Below are 19,843 nucleotides of genomic sequence, written 5' to 3'. Positions count from 1 at the left end.
CAGGGAGTCTAGGCATATGGGATCTTCCATCCTCCACGGGCACCACTGAATCCAGGCAAGCTACACTGGTGGCTCTGGCTAACCAGGGCAGGCGATGTCCAGCCAGCAGCGCAGGGCCCTGATTGCATATTCCTCGCTCCAGGTAGAAAAGCGCTGGCTGATCTGTCCAAAAGACAGGACAGGCCGAGCATCTCTCACCTGTCAGTACGAGACCCCCGAGTCCAGCTTCTCACTCCCCCTTGCAGGAGGCGCCTTAGCAGATTTGCCTCCTTCAGTACCACAAGCCTTTGGCTACCAGCTGAGGCAGACGTTGGCTCCAAAGTTCAGCCAGTGTGATTTGCGTCAGGCTGCAGCTGTGTCTCTTCCAGCCCTCAAACATCAGGACCAGACTCGGGGGGAGCAGAGAAGAAATACCATGGAATGACAACAAACTCATTCCCAGAACGATAAATCAGAGTCTAACATCACCTTCAATCACGGAGGGAAACCATCCGGGACTTAAAGCATGAAGCTTTTTGCAAAGCCAGGAGGTTTGGCAGGCTAAGATGAAGTAGAGAAGGTGACTGGGAGGGGGAGTTCTGAGTGTGCATTTCTCACCTAAACCTTGCGACAAAGTATCTGTCAGGCCTTTGAGGTCACTGACCAACAGGGTTGGTCGTGAAGGCCTCATTTATCACAGCTCTGCACGCTGCAGTTGAGCTCATTCAAGGACACAGGGAGAGAGCAGCAAAGTGCCAGCACCTGGAGCCTGCTGCCCAGTTCGGGTGCTGGAATTAGGAGCCAGGAGCAGGAGGGGAAAATGCACTAAATATTGAAAACGTTTTTATTTTATTAAAATAGCAGCTCCCCTACTGCCTGACTGGGAGTCCAGGCTCTGCTGGGCATTTGGCATCCAGTCCTGACCTTGTTTAATGTGAAGAAGGCTCCTCTCTAATGTGAGAATGGCACCTTCTTGCTCAGAAGATTCACTGTCCAGGCACATTCCAAGTCTCATGTTTGACATTGAAGTCAGCAGATAAGAGTTCACTACTCTTGTGAGAATTGTTTATGAAGGTCCAATTCTAGGGCCAGTTATATACGTTCAAATCCACTGAAGGCAACTGGATTGCATGGGTGTTGTTAAAGGTATAAATCACAACAGTGTGGTTGTCCAGAAACCATAATGAAACTTTTGTAAGTAGCAATGATGTACAAGAAGGAAAGAGCCAAGCTTGACTCTCAGATCCCAGGCTGTGTGCCGGGTTGGCAGTTCAGAAGATATACTTGTATTACAAGGAAAAAATGTATCCGATTTAAAAACAAAAACAAACAAACCACTGACACGAAAGCAGCATGAACCTTCACAATGCTCTTTGTGCAGTCGTATTTCAAAAAGCAGAGCAGAAACATGAGCATTTTTTGAGGATTAATCCCATCCCTCTCTTTGATGGCCAAGGCTCATCTTAGGCACACTCTCAATCTGGAAGTTTTCATTCTCAAAAATTACATCTCCTCTTCCCGGGCAGATCCTGTTCTTACAATCCAAGGAGTTACCTGCCTCCACCCTCTCCTCTCCTCCATTCCACTCCTGGAAACCATTGAGATTCAGCATGGCTTAACTGATGAGTGCATTATAGCAGGTGGGGGGCAACATAGGCTTTCACTATCTTCTGAAATATCATGCGTGGGCCAATGACAGATAGCTGAAGGACAGCTGGTCACACTGCAGTGACACGTTATGTCCCTAGTTACAGACGACTTCCCAGGCAGCTTCATAGCATGTGTATCACGTACCACCAGGACAATGTTGGACATGGCTATCATGCCTTTCCCTGCAGCACATAGGCATGTTCCTAACTAGTGCTACCTGTCAGAACGTTGTGTCTCATGAAGAAGCCCAGCTGTTTAGGAGACATCACTTCAGCTGCACAAAATGACAGTGGGGCTGAGCTGTCAAATACAGTAACTCTCTTCTTGCAGTGCTGACGTTGTATTTGAACGGTCGTGAGGCCCGGGGGCAGTGGGGGGGGGGGGGAGCATGGTTCCTGTGTCTTTAAACATCAGGAAAGACAAATGAGAGCATTGGTTCAGCCCACAAAATATCATTAGACGGCCCCGCTGGGTCAGGAGGGGGTTCCAGCTGGTATGGTGTTATGAAGTGAGACACAAATTCCGGTTTCACCCATCTTTGTGCACTTCCAATGTGAGTTCATGTGGAGGGAGGATAACGAACTCTTCAGAGGATAATTCAGATTTGCTTTGTGCAGTGAATGTGCCATATCCAAGACAGATTAGATCTTCTGAAATACTCTCAACATGACACAGCAGCTTTCACTGTTCCCTTAAGTGACCGTTTGATCCCCTCCTGAACACTGCCAGGCTCTTGTCTTCCACAATTGGTCATGTAAGCACGGACTGGCTGCAGGATAGGAAAGTTTGGGTTTTGACAGATTTACTAGAAGCTGTAGGATGTGGTGGAAATAGGAAGATTGGATTTATTTTTTTCCAAAACAAAGGACAGTCCTTCAGAGTTCTGAAGACTCCCTGCTTGCATTTCCCAGGAGCTCAGCCTGAAAGCCTCCAAGAGCAGAAATGGACACTAGAAACTGACAGGAACTCATTTTAATTCAGTCTTTTAAGAGTAAAGAACTCCTGGCATGAGCCAGTGGGGAATTCTCCAGCTGCAGGTTGGTTTCGTAGTGCATAACAGCAGCACGGGGTATTATGACATGGGATGTCTTATTTAAATTTCTCCCTCCTTGTGTATTACTTGCTAGTCCGAGTTATTTAAATGCTGATAAAGAAGGAAATAGTGAGTGTAATGACAAAAGGAGAACTAGAAGCCCAAGATTAACAGTGCTTGGAAATCTTCTTAGTTCTATTTGCAGATGGGGATCTGACTACAGAAAAAAGCTCCATAAAGCGTTTAGATTTACCCCCACTCACCCAGCCATAAATGTGTTATTTTCATAGAAGCCTACAAGTCGGTGATGGAAAAGACCTATTGCTATGAGGATCTTATGCCACCCCTCAGGGACCAATGGCCGTGTGAGCCTAGGCTATAAGAGGCAGGCTTTCGGCATTCAGTTTCTATTTGCTGAAGTGACATGTCAAATCTTCCAGCGTACCGTATCCGCAAGGACATGTTCTCGGATAGACCTAGGAATGCCCCAGTGTCCCCACGTCTGTCTGCTCCATCCAGGGCCTGGCCTAAAGAACTGCGGAGAGCACAGCATGGCTGGGTGTTTGAAAAAGCAGGGGGCATCTGGGGTTCCTGGGAAAAGGGAAGGCACCGTCAATCATTTACACAGGAACGGTTCAGTCAGTTTCGTCCCTGACCAATCTCACTCCTGTGATCTGGTCCCTTAAGCAGGTGCAAGGGCTGGGTAGCCAGAGGATGTCCGTGCCTCTCTCTCACTAACAATGATGTTGAGGGATAAATCCCAGGGTGGGTCATGCTCTGTCCTTCCTAGCAAAGGCAATCTGTTCTGTGGCACATTCCGGAGTTTCTTGCTGTATCAAAGGGGTCTTAGTTCTCTCTATAATTCAGCAGAAGTGCCCCTGAACCTAACTGGATTTTAATGCTTCCCTCAGCCATGGGTTTCTCATCCACACTGCTGCTGGTGGCTCTGAAATCTTGTCCTGCCCCAGCTCAGTGCACGTACCGGTTACTCAGAGAACTTTGGCTGCTCCCATAGGCATCTGGTTTATGTCTCCAAAGGCAGGAAAACAGCTATTGCTTGCCCAAGTCAGTCTTCCTGTTTGTTCTTGATTACTAAGGGATAAATTAAAAGTCTCCATGGGCAGCCAGCTAAAGCCAAACAAATGAGCTAGTGGGGGAGGGGAGAGGCTCATCCAACACACGTTAAGACACTTGCACGTTGCCTCAGAGAACAGTTTCACTTGTCCTGGGCTAACCCTGGGGATGTTGGGGGGCAGGCAGGCGGGCTGGAGTTACCGCACCCTGAGTGGAGAGCGGCGCTTGGCCAGTGCACAGGCAGAGCTCACGTAGACCTGAGCGCCGAGTCGCCGACTGTTAGAGGGGGAACGTGCCAAACCATCAGCACTGCTGGGAGCGTCCAAATGCAACTGAACGGGTCAGGCCTGCACAAGGCAAGCTTCGCCTGCTGGTGCCCGTATTGCTCATGCTCCGGCTAGGCTAGGGAGAACTCAAATGCAGCGGAGGGGTCAAGCTAGGCCCCAGCGCTGCATTCTCTCCATTCGTTTAAAGACACGTTTTAAATGAATCCTCAGCTACTTCGACAAAGATGCTTTGCCCAGTGAGAAACCTGGGCCATGTCAGACAGGCAGCAGCACCTGTGCTAGCCCGAAAGAGAGGAGCATGAGTGACACTTCCCCGTATCTGTACCCCAACTTCTCAGCATCCCATTGTCACGCTACAGAGAAAAACAGAGGTTTCCATGGGGGTAGGAGATGGTCAAGTCTTGGGGAGAACTGCTGGTAACACCTGAAACTTGATAGTTTTTCTGAGTTCAGCTTTGAGGGTTTCAGGGTATTTTTTTGTTATTAAGTTACATTAAAAGGGAGGGCTCCCTGCCCCCCTGCAAGCGATCTAACACACCACTGGAGATTTGACTAAGATTGTTAACCTAGGCTTTACCCTGTTCCCCCTGCAGAGGACAAAACCTGGCACCTGCCCTGGGAGCACAACTCAGGCTCTCGCAGGGGGAGATGCAGCACTTAAAAGGGGGGGAGCCTGCTGGATAGCCCTGGCGAGGAATCTACATCAGACTGGAATTACTGCCTAGCCTTGGGAATCGGGGAGTGGTAAACTGGAGCCGGGGACCCATCGGAGCTGAAACCCTGGTTACTGTTCAGCAGGACAGTCTAAGGCAAGAGCTTGGCCCCGCTGTGCTTTGCTGCCCAGATTTCTCAGTCTCACTCAAACAATGTCCATGTTTAATCCTTCAGTCCCGTTCATGAGGGTCAGAGCAAAGGGCTTAGATGTCCTAGAAGAAGAGAAAATGCAGATCCTATTTCAGCCCATGTTCGATACAACTGCACCCTCCCCCCGCCCAGTCCTCTGGCTACAATACTGCACTTTAAATGCTCTTTAAAATCGGTAGAGGGGGCATTAATATCAGTACAGGTCCGGTAATACAGATCTGCTTCCTGGAATGCATTGCCCCAAGAATTAGCCGCATAAACAGCCCTTCTTCATTCTCCTCTCGGCATATGTAACCTTACTGCTCAAGCCTGTTAATGGACAGGACCACCAAAAGCTACAGGCTGGCAAGGGGAGCAGTTTTCTTCCTTGCTGAACAGTTCCCCAGCAAGAAAGTTAATGATGCCAAATCCCAATTTGTACTGTCATCTCCTTAGCCCCGCTCAGGGGACTAGCTGGCTTCTCGCTTTCCAGCACTGCACAGGACAGAGTAAATAATGATGGACCTAAGCCACAAAGTTCCTCAAGTCACAGGACAATCCAACCCAGGGCTTTGGTTCTGTCCATCACAGATGCAGGGACCAGCTGGGAAGTTCTGAACCAGATACTAATTTCTGGGGCTTTGGTTTGGGCTAAGACCCGAACATGAGCAGACAGTTCACATTTACCCAAAGAGATTTTTGTTCTACAGGCCGGTTCAGGGTGCTCCAAACCTCAGCCTCTAAAGACACATGCAAGTGGCCACCCTGATTCTCTCCCCCTCAGTCTGTGAGCTCCTGTCAGCTGTCCTTTCAAACTGCTGTGGTTTGCTGAATGTGGCTTGTTCTCACATGTGCTAATACCACCCTCAACACACAATGAAATGCAACACACGCTTGGCTGGAGGGGTAGACAGGGGGCAGCCATTACCCTGGGCCTGTTTGCTGGAACACCTGCTGCTACATGGATATGATGGAAGGCATAATTTCAGTCCTGGCATTTCAGCTGCAGTGCAGCAGACATTTAACTTTTAGCCTCTTCACTGCTTCTCAGGCTGACTGGGGTTCTCCAGGTTCTCTCAGCAAACCATGGCTAGGATGGAAAACCAACTGCCTGAGAGGGTGTTTCTGCAGAGCTGAAGGGCTGGCCTTGGGAATGCATGGGACAGAGTTTAGTATCAGGCGACCAAACAGCCCTTTAGAGGGGTGGATATGCTCCTTTCCCCGAAAGGCGTCGTCCCTTGTGCCTGCTTCTTTTGAAGCCTTCTGGTATCCCTGCAGCAGCTAGCCTAGGAAAGCCATGCCTGGGGTCTGTGGTGGCTCTCCTAGGCATGGGACAGAGGGTCTTGAAGCCATGGAATAAGGAACTGATTATGGCTCTTCGAAAGGAGCAGGAAGAGGAGGGAGGTGCTAGTGACCAGCACATGAACCCAGCTCCCAGGCTGGGCAAAGAGGAGACAGGCTTCCTCCACCAGAGCGTGGAAGCTGGGGAGCTTACAAAAAAACCTCTTTTTGAAGAGTGGGGACCATCAAGATTTCCTCCAGGACTGCCTGGCGAGGCCAGAGACTGCACTGTGCAAACACGAATACAGACATTACACAAGAGCCCATGAGGGAGCGGTCCCGGAGGGGTTAACAACTCAAGACTCTCCCCCTTTGTCTGAAGCATTCTTCAGAGCAGGAAACAATGCACAAGCACCCTTTAAAGAGCATGTCTCACACACAGCTCTGCGGAGGCGGGCTTCAAGCTGCTCAATGCCTGGTTTAAAAATAACCTGCAGCTCCTCTGGTTCAAAGTGGGGGCCTGATAAAATAAGCCTTAGCCCAGCTATTTCTAAAGGTCAGTCACATCTGTCCGAACCACACTTGGCCGCAGTGCTGCTTTGGCAAAAACTGCTCTTAGGAAACCGGTTGTTGAATTCCTGGCTCAAAGCTGGGCTTTAGCTCTCGTTAGGTCAGGATTCCCCCACCCTGACCCCTACCATTTCCAGGAGTTGATGTTAAACAATGCAGAGCACTTCACTCAACGCCCAGGGCCATTCTGCCCCAAGTCTTTAGTGCTCTCCCAAAGACTGCTGGTTTGAGGAGTGAGACGGCAGGGAGAGGAGTCTGTCACAGGATAGCAGAGATGTTCACTCAGAGGCTGGAGTGGGGCAGCCAAAGTCTGACTACATCTCTAGGTCACAGAACGCTCTGGTACAGCTGTTGGGCTGCGATGACGGGGAAGTCAGTAATTTGACACTGACCGGCATGCCAAGGCAATGTGACACATCTGTGTATGTGGAAAACAGATAAATACATCTTAGCCAACTGAGGGGTCAGACACTGGTACCCAGGAAATGACCAGTTCATTCTAGTCTTAAAACCTTGATTTGCCTTGATCAAGGGAGGGAGACCGGTAGTAGTACAAACAATGCTTTGCATTTCTGTAGGATTTTCCCTTGCACCCTCTCCAAGACCCTGGCAAACATCAGCCTTCCACCATCTGTCCAAGGCAGGAAAGTATTTTATACTGATCAAACAAAGGAGGAAACCAAGGCATAGACATGTAGCATAAGCAGAGCAAGGAACAGAACCCACGAGTCCTGTTAAGTCATTGCTTTCCCAACCCTCCCACCCCACCTTTATGAAAACAGTATTCCACAGGAAGCAGGGTCAGCTTACAACCTGGCCATTAGAGTCACTTTGGGAGAACAGGATTTCCATGCCCACCAGAAAAAAAATCTCGTCATACAGTGCCAGGAAGGAGAAAAGAGTGAACAGGATTTTGGTGCCGGCTTTAATTTGATAGTGGGTGCTGCATGTAACAGACCAGCATTGTTTCTGGGCCTAGCACTGTATTTGCCATGGCTGGACTTATGTACATAAAACAATTAGGACATGTATATAAAAATCCACCAGATCCATGAAAGCAGCTGCCTTGCTTATCGTCATGAGCCTTCTCATTTTCAAACCGTATCACGCATCTGTCTGCTAGATCCCTACAAACGGAAAAGGTCTGTTCCCAAGAAACTTCCACACGGGCTCTTCTTTCTGATGCCAGCACTAAGTAGAAACCAGTAAAATGGAATTGGCCATAAAACACTTAAGTTTCTAGATACCCATTAAATCCCTGGAGTAGGGGAGAATGCTGGGAAAAGACATGTACCTACAACCAGATTTTCAAGGCTCATGGTATAGTTGTACCCACAAAATGTATGTGTCCAAATCTGGCATTTACTTGTGCAGTGGGTATGTGTGTGCATGAGTCAGCCATTTACCCCCGAGCAAACCACTTTATGTGCTCAAATGCAGAATATAAACAGCATATGCACAAATCCTGAAGGTATGTTTTAATGCTAGTCTTTTTCTTGGTGTTGTAAGAATATACAAACACACACACACACACACAGAGCTTGCTCCTCTCTCTTCCTTTCACCTTACCCATTTTGTCTACAAAAGGGAACTGGGAGATGCAATGGTGATGCTATCTGGGCACCAAACAAGACCAGCCCCGGTGCAGTATAGAGAAGAGAATGGAGATGACAGAGGGTAAGTACTCAAGGGGCCATGAGAAAGGCAGGCGAGCAGAACAAGGTGTAGCAGTCACCCACTACAGTTTTTACAACCTTGGATACAAAGTGTCCATAGGCCTCGGAAAAAATCTTTGTACCCCGGAAGTTACTATTTTAGCACTTGTTTGTAGTTGGTTGTGGCTAGGTTGGTCCCAGGATATTAGAGAAAGTGAGTGAGGCCATAGCTCTTAGTGCTTGGTGGAGCTCAAAAGGGTCTCTTTCACCAACAGAAGTTGGCCCAATAAAAGATATTCTCTCCCCAGCCCTTGTCTATTTTAAGCACTGGTGAACTGATATTTTCACTGCTTTGAAGTTAGACTTTAAGCCTCAACCGAAGTGTTCATCCCTTCCAAGGCTTGTTTTTTTATTGCAGTGTTGATGGACCATTGTGGTAGGTGCTGTACAAACAAAACAAAACAAGATGGTCCCTCAGCTGCTTACAGTCAAAGTATAACCCAAGAGACAACAGATCGATACAGACAGAGAGGGAAGCACAAGGAAACAATAAGAATCCGCATCACAGCTCAGGACACTTTGAAGTGGGGATCTCAAGGACGATCATGAGGTAACTTTGTGGCATATTCTCCAAGAAGGGAGAACAAATCAGGTGATTTATTTATTAGTAAGAGAAACAGGTCAAATGCTGGTGTGCCAGGCATGTGCGTGTAGTCCGTTGTCAGATACACGGTCAGAGCAGCAGAGGGAAATGACTCTGATGTGGCTCTAGCAATGTGGTATTAAGGTAAGAGTTCTCAAAGTTAAAGTAGATCAACCTATAGTCAACTAGCTCTGCTCGCACCTCACATGCAATTGGAGGATTCATCTACCTGAACGTCTAGGAGTGCCCCAATTATCACAAACCATTCTGATTAGAAAGGCTGTGCTTCCTTAAAGTCCTTCCTTCTGCCCCCACCCCTTGACTAGCACTGTTCAAACGTGCGAGCTGCCAAAGCATTTCCATATCCAGAATCTGAACTACTTCTTCTCCAGCTCAACCAAGGGCCAAGCACGGAGGGCATTGGAAAGACAGAGAAGACTGAAAATGGTAGGAATGGACTCTGGAGCTTGTGATTAGCCCTCAAAAGCTCATTTGTTATTAAGCGGATATGCTTCCATAATCTCTGCTTCAAAGTAGCACCTGGTCTTGAACAGTTAACATCAGCAAAAGGATCGTTGCACTTACCAGAGAGGATGATAGGACATGAACTAAAATATAACAAGGTGGCCCAATCAACTGGTGAGAGGCATAAAAGGAGCCAGAAAAAGTACACAGAGGGTCTGGCCAATAAAGCATCCACCTGTGTAGAATTAGTGGGGTCTTTAGAAGAGAGTCTCTTGGACATGGCTGCTTGAGTCTTTCACTATCCAAAATTTGTTCAACGTGGCTGTTTTGTTTGATTTTAAAGTTGCTGTGTGGCCCCAAAGCAACGAGGGAGGAAAATCTCCTGCCAGAAACCAGAGAAAGGCCTAGGGCACAAAGGTCAGTATCAGTGAAATCTGGTTTTCCTATCGTCTCACTCCAAGCTCTGCTGATTTGACTTTGTCTCTCTGCTGTCTCACAAATGAAAGAGAAATGTACTTAATTGCAGGTGGCACAGGTGGCCAGCATTGTTTGCAACTCCTTAATCTCAGGTACATCCATAAAAATCCTGACTGGCCACAACAATGCGAACAGATGGAAGCTAACCAGGAGTTTGGTTTTTTAACAACTGCTGCGGCTACTAGTGTAGAGAATCAAGAGGAAACAGAAGACCCATCTGAAGCCATTCATCCTTCTGAGGTAGTCACCCCTCCAGGACCACTGGCAACAGGGATACACCAAATGGCTGCTTATGCAGGTTCCATTGAAGCAAGACCCTCTGCAGTTGAACTCCGCTAGAAATGAGATGCAAGGAGAATGCAGTAGAAAGTTCTACATCAATGCACACTGTACCCCAAAATCCATGGACAAAAACCCCAAATGCCTCAAACCATCTTTAACTTTATTCCAGCAGTCTAGATCATCATCATCCACCATCACAGTTAATAGCAGGTGTCCCATAGTCTTATTGAAACAGCTGCTTCACAGAAGCATCTGATAGAGTTGTGTGGGTCAGCTGTTAAGACAAAGGGAACACAAACAACGAGACCCAGGTCATATTCCCAGCTCTGCCCTGTACTTGTTGGGAAAGCTTGGCCTGTCTCTCAGCTTCCCATCTGTAAAATGAAAGTATTGAGTTGTATAATTATGCATGGTATTTTACAAATAATAAAGTACTCTCTCTTATGAAAAGCCCTATACACATTTTGCAGTTACATAACTACACCTGAAAGAACTGAAACCTGTTGTAAGGAGAGGCTTCTTATGGTATTTTAACAATGTTTATTATATTAGCTTCTTAAATGCTGTGGTGGTAAAACCAGTACTGAAAATATGGCTGAAGATAAGCCCCTCGTGATTTCATTAAAAGGCAGAGTTTGCTCGTAAAGGTTAGTAGAAGCAATTGACATGCATGGCAGGGAAAACTGCAAGGAAAGTTGGACCAATAACCAACAGCAGTATTGGGTCTTGCGCCACTTCCCTTTACAGAATCATCAGAGAGATGGAGGAAATCTATTTAGGTCATCCACAAGGGAGTCAGCTTTGATTGTAAACATTGGAACAGGACCTTCTCTCTCCTAAAGAAAAAAGAAATTGAATGATGACTCTCCGATTAAGTGAAATTTGCAGTCTTGGAGACCACAGCGCCCCCCCAAAAAAGTTGGTTTATCGAATCATAAATCCTCCAACCACTGAACTATTTTGAAGGAGACACTTCCGGAGCTTGTGGGGCAAAGTTTGGCTTATTTAATATTTAGCTTGTCAGACAAGAAGGGAAAACGTGTTCTCTGAAAACTGACTTGGTAAAGTTAGATCCACCACTATCTCTGGAGGTACCCAAACATGCAGTTCTACTCCACAAATGTGCCTAGAGATGTCACTGTGGGGGCTCCATGCTCACTCCACAAATGTGCCTAGAGATGTCACTGTGGGGGCTCCATGCTCATTGCATCTCTAGGATTTCCACATCAAATCTGCTCCATTTTACAAAAATAGAAAGGTTTTTCTAAGCATCATCTAATTTCTGAAAGTCTAGATGTTTTTTTGGGTTTCCCAACATCAGAAGTAGAGAGATCAGGCAGACAAAATTCTGCCTTCCAAGCTAGATGAATAATGAAAACAAGTTGTCTTGTGATATTTTTCAAACATTAACGCATTGGATCAATTAGATGAATAGTATTCAGGCAACTCCAGCTGTCAGTTACACTTGCGCTAGGAATAACTGGTGGGGTTCAAATGGTTCACAAATTGGCCTGGAATTCAGTAAACAGTTTTGTTAATACCCAGACCAGACCTTCCCACCCATGTTGCTATAGGGCTGGCAGAGAAAGTACTAGTAACAACTTATTTTTGTCACTAAAATAAGCAAATGACTGAATACACAGAGACGGACTGAAAATGACAGGTTTACCAAGCCATTTTTCAGAGAACTGTACTTTCATTAAACCTCCCCGTTTATCCTTCCATGGCAGGGGCAATAGGCTACACAGTTACTCGTGGAGGTGCAGCGATACTGGCATACAAACAAGGGAAAATACATTTCCGCTCCCATACAGAAGAGGTCACATTTGTCAAAACTGATCAAACATATTTAGGCTTTAAAGGTGGATTAAAACACACAAGAAAGATTTTAGCACTACACAGAAGTCTTAACTATATCCTTTCAAAATCACTCGAGAGGTCTGGCATTCTGGGACGATGTTTTTAAAAAGGTTACAACATGTATTTTTCCCCCCAGCTTGAAAGGAGATTTGCTTCTAAGATCTGAAGTCTTATTCGTGACTTCAAAACCAGATGGAGGCTCCTACTCTACAATGCTGCACTTCCAAGGTTTGCTATTGGCAGGAATAGTGAGGACAGTGGTTGCTGTTAATTTTAACATGCTAAATAGCTAGGCTTTCATTCAATTGTAAAACATAGAATCTGTGTGATCCTCAAAATAATATCAAGATTTCAGAGCGTGTGTGGCAGCAGCCTAGTGCACTTATAAATGTATCTGGCTCTTGCAGAAAAGTCAGATTTAAATCGAGCATCTTAAGCAGATGATTGCAAGATGCAAGCTGAACTGTATATACCATGCTACAATGAAGGAGTAGAGAATAGAAGCGTGGAGGACCTGCTCATGGAGCACAAAGACACCATATATGAGCTCCTGGACGGTAAACTGGGTAAAGTACTTAAGTTATTTATTTCTCCTAGCATCAGAATACTTTTTAAACATATTAATGCTCTCATGTAGCACAAGGGGCAAACACAAAGCTTCTAGAGTCTACTTCATCTCTGAACTCCTGTGTGGAAGCTAAAAGTTGTTTTAATTTTATTGACACCATGATCACGTGTTATCTGAGCACTTCACAAAATTACATAAATCCTTGAGCCATCAACACCCAAGTTTCTTTTTCCCCCCTCCACCGTTCCAGAGAAGGCGTGAAATATTGGTATTAGCCTGTTAACTAGCATTATCTGATGGTTATGTTTTGGGCGAAGGGCACAGAGTGTTTTGAAGTAGAGAATAGCATGGAAGTTGTGAACAAGCCAAAATCTTTTTTGGAGAACTGTAAGAGGACAATCTCCAGAGGTGTGTCTGGCAGGTGGCACCTACCTGCAATCTGTGCCTTTGAAAAAAATCTTCCTTCTAGTTCCTAAGATCACCAGAAGATGAAGAATTTTCAAGTGGGTAGGGAAATGAAATAGGTCTCCTCTTATTCACAGGAAGGATGTCCACCTTGAATGCCTTTCATGCTAAGGAAAGTAGCACTGAATTTTAAATATGCCACAGGACTTCTCAAAGATGGTATACAATCTGAGAGGCGGGAGATATTTATGGCTACTCTCCAACCTCTAAGCCTTAACTGCAATGTAGATGCACCCCTTGCTAATTAAATTTGTCTGAAGGCATCCTTAAACTCAGAAGTCAACTAGACTGAAGAACCTTGCCATAAGCATCTCTCACACACTCTGGTCAACATTATGTAAGAACTAATCTCACTACTTCTATGTTTTCTCTTTCATACCACTTTCTCTAAAGCTAAAGTGCCTCAACTACCCAGTATCAAACTCTTATAACCACAGTTCTTGATATAGCATTCTAGTTACAGTGTAGTTAGTTAGTTACACGTTTCCTGGTGCAACCAGGATTATTTGGTGATTGAATTTGTCTCCCAAACCTTCTGTCCCTCTAAGCAGAGGTTAGTCCAGTCCATTGAAGTAGAGGGTCTTTGGTGTGGTGATGATCTAAGACAATCATACACAAGTGTGGCCTGTAAAACAGTTAAAGGGCAACTGTCAATTTGCCAAGTTCAAATGATACTTCACAGCTGCAGAACTCCTCAAAATGGGAATTCTCTAGTAGCCACTGCACATTGATCTCACTGCTTTAAACAAAGCAAAACCTGGGGTGTGCAAGTGCAAAATGGAAGCTCTGAATAAAATAAACCCAGTACCATTCAACAACACCCTCTTTATTCAAAAATAGATATCTATGAGACATTTCAGAATATACTGCTGCCAAAATGGCAGCCTATACTTCTAAATTAATTCCTAGATCAATTCATATACAGATTTAAGCTTTTTTTTTTTTTTTTTAAGAGACACTTTGGGGAAACTGTTGGAGGAAGCTGTACCCAGTTCACCAGGCATCCTTTGCCTTCCCCCACTCAATAAAAACCACAAGACTATTTAAATTAAGCAAAATAAAGTAAAACACACACATTTTTTGGAAAAATCAAAGCATTTCAATTTAAAAAACAAACATACAACTTTCTCACAGAAAATCCGCCCAAAATAGCAGTTTGAGATGCCAACACTCATTTGTCTACATAATTTCTAGGATAGTTTTGCTTCATTTCTGTCCTGTAATGGTTATGCAGTCAATCACTGGTCAAGAACAGTTACTGTTTAAATAAAATACAGCCTGGGGTTCACTCCACTGAGCTGGGACAGGATAGAAATGCATCTTTTGGTTTGTGTTTAAGAGTTTGGGGTTCTCTTTTGTTTTTTGGCAAAAGCAGAGAGAGTGTACAACACTTTATGGTCCAAACAAACACTCAGATAAAGGGCTCTCCAATCATGTCAATTCATGGAAGAGTGCAGTTCTGCCCCCAGGAATTCTCCTCTACAACAAGGGGAAAAACAGACTCCACAGCTGGGCAGTAAGGAGGCAAGAATAAAGGGCCAAAATGAAGTGCATGAACTTTTCACAAACTAAATGACCGGAAATGCTAGTTTATTCAGTTTCACTGAACGCTGAATTAGCCATTAAATTCTCTGTAAAATAAGTTAATGAGCACACAGAACAAGCTTCATATTTCTATAGGTTTCCTCTCAGGTCTTTGAAAAGAGCAGCTTAAGACCACAGTGAGGCACAAACAAAGCACGTCACTCTGCCTTACGGGTTTCAACCTCTGTATTACAGAACCTATAATATTATCCGATTAAGTGTTTCCAGCAGCTTGTGAAGTCTTAGGTCTGGTCTACACTGCCACGTTACAGCGCTGCAACTTTCCTTCTCAGGGGTGAGACAAAACACACCCCAGAGCGCTGCAAGTTTCAGCGCTATAGCGTGGCAGTGTAGACAGCGCACCGGCGCTGGGAGCTATTCCCCTTGCGGAGGCGGGTTTTTTATAGCCCCGGGTGAGCTCTCTCCCAGCGCTGGTGCCGCGACTACCCAGCTGCCGCAGCACTTTAACGTTGCTAGTGATGACATGCCCTTAGCAAGAAGTATTTAAATTAAAACAAAATGGCCAGAGTGGAATGGTCTGCAATGAGCAGGCAGGCCTGCTTGCTAAAACTAATACACAAATTTAAACCTAACTATATCCATGGTAGTTATACCATTAGCTAGCATGACAATGGAATTAGACTTAGTATTTTTTAAATTTGTTTTTCGATTTTTACTGGAAAAAATCGACTCAATGTGTGATACGAAATTACATACATCCTCCCAATATATACATGCACATGTATATTGATGTATGGCATACAGGATGTGTGTATACATATACATACAGGTCTGTATAGCGTATCAACATATAGAAATAAAATATTTATACCACATTTGACTTCAGTCCATCAAATAAATTCACTTATTTAACCTAAGGAGACAAAATTCATAGAACAAGATTTTCAATATAGCCATTCTCAAGTTCACAAAGAAAGTTACACAGTACCTATCTGAGATATCACTAGTTTTATTCCACCAATCCAACCTCTTGGCTAGTTAAACTTCTGTAGATTTACGCTTATATAATACAGAGGGAAAATGTGGTATAAATATAATACAAGGGAGTTAGAATAAAATTCACTTCTACTCATGTCTAATAACCAGTTCTGCATTGCTCAGCAGAGTGTAAGTTATGAAGTTATCCCTAAGTCACAAAAACAAGCTGTTAATTTCTATTGCCCAAAGTGCGAGTCTCAGTGTATATACATATGCACCATACCAAATAGGAACCACCTTGAGGTCATTCCTACAACAGTAACCGCAACTACAGATTTAACAAAAGGTTAACTGTATGGTTGCTCTTTGGACATGCCCCCTGATCCCAGTATGGTACAGTACACACATGCATACGCCCCCATAAAGCACACTAGCCGCTCTACTGCTTATAGATTTGAACATCAGAAACCCAACTAACACAGACAAAACAGATTCAGAAATAATCAGACACTTTTAGAGAGAGAAAAAACACAACATTTCTTTGAAAACTTTCAAGATATATGTACATGATTCTTACGACTTCTGTGGGAGTAACAAGTGCTAAGAGCAAACAGAAACTAATCTGAGTACAGAAAAGGTGAGAAAAGTTTCTTTTCAAAATATATATGGACTCTATACCCACTCCATTCAGAACATGGACATACACACTCTCCATCTTCCCCTCAACGTGAGACACTGTACACAGAGAGTGCGCATGTGCAGCTGGTAGGCTGAAAGTAGGGTCTGTAGGTTCATTCCTATGGTAGATCATTGGAAGACTGTATTTCCAGTCAACACAAGACTTTTCTTACTTCTGCTGGTACTAAGGGGAATTAGTAAATACGGGCACCATTAGTCCTAGTCAGTTGAAAACAGATCACCAGCAGATGGCAAAGGTGCCAAGCCTCCTGTAACGTTGGGCAGCAGGGAGAGATCTGGAAGGCTCTGGATGTGAGATTTCAACTCCTTGCGGACCTGGGTTACCCGAGCAAGCTTCTGTTTATACTCCTGAGGGGAAGAGACAAGGGAATAAGATTAGAAACAGATTTTTTTTTTTTTTAAAACACGTGATCAGTGTGTATTATGATAGTTTTCTAGGACGGGTTTCCTGGAGAAGATTGATTACTAACTCTGAGAATAATAATTACAGTGTTGTTGTAACCATGGTCAGTCCCAGGATATGAGAGAGACAAGGTCGGTGAGAGAAAAGGAGTACTTGTGGCACCTTAGAGACTAACCAATTTATTTGAGCATAAGCTTTCGTGAGCTACAGCTCACTTCATCAGATGCATACTGTGGAAACTGCAGAAGACATTATATACACAGAGACCATGAAACAATACCTCCTCCCACCCCACTCTCCTGCTAGTAATAGCTTATCTAAAGGGATCACTCTCCTTACAATGTGTATGAAAATCAAGGTGGGTCATTTCCAGCACAAATCCAGGTTCTCCCCCCCCTCCCCCCCAAAAAAAACACAACACACACACACTCACTCTCCTGCTGGCAATAGCTCATCCAAACTGACCACTTTCCTTACAATGTGCATGATAATCAAGATGGGCCATTTCCAGCAGAAATCCAAGTTTAACCAGAACGTCTGAGGGGGGTAGGAAAAAACAAGGGGAAATAGGCTACCTTGCATAACGACTTAGCCACTCCCAGTGGAGTCACTAAGGTCGGTGAGACAATCACTAGATTTATGGATTACCAGGGGCGGCTTGACCAATTTTGCTGCCCCACCCAAGCAGTCGCTGTCGAATCGCTGCTGCCGCCGAATTGCCGCCCCGCCTGGAAGAGCAGCGGAGCTGCAGCCGAATGGCCACCCCAGGCTCCTGCCCGGAAAGCTGGTGCCTAGAGCAGGCCCTGTGGGTTACTACAAAAATCTAACAGATTAACCCCCTTTTTGTCCTATGACTGCAGAGGTGTTAACAGGCCGCTCTACCTTGAATGGTCCCTTAGAATACAGTGCTAGCTACTTATGCTAAACAATCTGTTCCCACTTGTATTTAGCTGTGATGCTCAGAGGACCTTTTGCCAGACCCAAAGAGCTCTGTGTGGCTCAAAAGCTGGTCTCTCTCACCAACCTTATCTCAACAATAATTACAAAGTCTAGTAGTTCCCCATCACCTGGGTCCATGTTCCCAGCATGTGACTGGCAGGAACGCCACACGCTTTAGCATTCCAGAGCCATTCATTCTCCTCCTCCTGTTGAGGTGCGGGGTAGAGTCCCCTAGTGCCTCTGTCAATTATGTCACAGAGTTAGAGTTTAAGGCCAGAAGACACAATTATATCTTCTAATCTGACCTCTGCATATCAGAGGCCACCACCACCACCCTAAACCCAACCACGGAAATGAGACCCACAGGAGACTAGACTATTGCGTGTCACAGGCGGAGAACAGGAGGAACTGAGGTGCACCAGTGCTTGAGGCCCCTGCAATGGCAGAGAAATTATTTCTCACTGACAACTAATAGGGTTCTCATCAGCTGCTACAGATGTCACCACAGAAGACACTTTCTTCAAACTTCATCTAAAAATTCAAACTGAGAATCTGGATTTCCCTTCAGATTTTTATCCTTTCCCCTGGTTGGTCAAACAGACCTATGTTGGTTATGGGGCTTCCACAAGGCTCAAGACCTTATGAAAATTTCCTACATTTGCCTCCTATACTGACAGCAGTTCCTGCTCCATCTAGCCTTGTGTGCGTGTTTGCCATCTTTCTGGAAGACAGAGGCAGTACAGGGGTTCAGCCACACTGGAGTGCAGTCATGAAGTAACAGACCCCCTAGGCCTGTGACTGCTATTACTGGTAAGAGGGGTAATAAGCTCCCAAATAGAAATTATGGCTCTGAAATTTTACCATCTGCTGCATGATTTTTATGTGTAAGTCTGGTCCAGTTACCTTTTTAACATGCTGTAGTAGGATGGTAGGTTTACAGAAAGCATGTCCCTCCTCAGGTACAACTGAAGGGATTAAAATTATTAACAACTAGTTATTTGCTGAAGGTCAATAGTGTCTCCTCCTAGAGGTAAATGAGATCAATCCCTACAAAGCATATTATATATGCATGTGAGAGGCAAGCCCATCACTTCCCAGCGCACAATACTACAATAGTCTTTACTCCACATACATTTAAAGAATGACATTATGAACAATCTATGGAGATACTCCCTTGTGAACTATAAAAGTAGCCAAGGATAAAGAGAAATCATTACTACTAGCCAGTCTGTTATTAGTTGACTAATATGTTATGGATAAGTGCTGATTATTAACCATAACAGCTGTAGCATTATATTATATATATATTATATTAGCAGTGACTCAATTATGCACATAATCACAAAATGTGAGTGAAAATCAGAGGGTCAGAGACTGAAACCACCAGCATAGTCTCTGTTAACTTCAGGAATGTGCAAAAGCAACAGAAGAAAGGCTGTATGTAGAAGGAACAGATACTGAAGAGAGAATCTGAAAAAGATTCCTTCCAAGAGCTAGGAAGCCAGGACTGTTAACTCAGAAGCCCAGTAAGTGAATATTTTAGAGCTCCAAGGGAAGTCATCCTTGAATTCCACAGCCTGAAGATGACCTGAAATAAGGCCGACTCTTCATTGTGGGAAGTCTCGGGGGTGGTGGGGAGAAGAAAGGGTTGGTCAGAAGCCCAAAAGCCCAGAAAACCACCTATCATCATGCATCACATTATCCTGTCTAGTAATGACTTTTAGAGACTGTCAAAAGCAGACTAACACGTTCACACCCAAATACAAGTAAACTATCCAATTCAAAAGCTCAGTTAAGATTGAACACATTAACTTTGTAACATGATTCACATCACAGCACTTTGCCTACATACAATAGGTTAACAGCATTAAGATATCTAATAGTCCAATATGATAAATACTAAATCATTTCATTGAGATCCATCCCCATAGAATGTCATACTTTTAAACCGTATTCAAGTGTCTCTCTACCCAACTGCTTATCCTGTATTTTTCAAGTCATCTCTGAAATGTGGTATAAATCTATGAGAAAAAATGTGACTGAGTTAAAAAACCTCAGAATGCCAAAAAGGTTTCCATATAGTCAACTGCAATACTAATTTACTTCTGATTTCTTGTTTAATTAGTAGTAAGAGTAGAACTGTTTAC

The 19,843-nt window shown here is 44.6% G+C and overlaps 1 protein-coding gene across 1 annotated transcript in view; it reads right to left on the bottom strand.

The window, feature by feature from the left end:
- Positions 1–13,937: 13,937 nt before the first annotated feature.
- RPRD1B (regulation of nuclear pre-mRNA domain containing 1B) overlaps positions 13,938–19,843 on the bottom strand; it is a 49,452-nt gene continuing 43,546 nt past the window's right edge. Inside the window, exon 7 of the mRNA XM_048819548.2 lies at positions 13,938–16,702. Within this exon, the coding sequence (XP_048675505.1) occupies positions 16,553–16,702 (150 nt within the window). The 3' untranslated portion in view covers positions 13,938–16,552. The remainder of the gene's footprint in view (positions 16,703–19,843) is intronic.

This window comes from Caretta caretta, chromosome 13, assembly GCF_965140235.1.
Source record: "Caretta caretta isolate rCarCar2 chromosome 13, rCarCar1.hap1, whole genome shotgun sequence".
NCBI lineage: Eukaryota > Metazoa > Chordata > Testudines > Cheloniidae > Caretta > Caretta caretta.
This window is presented reverse-complemented; position numbering and strand designations above follow the sequence as displayed.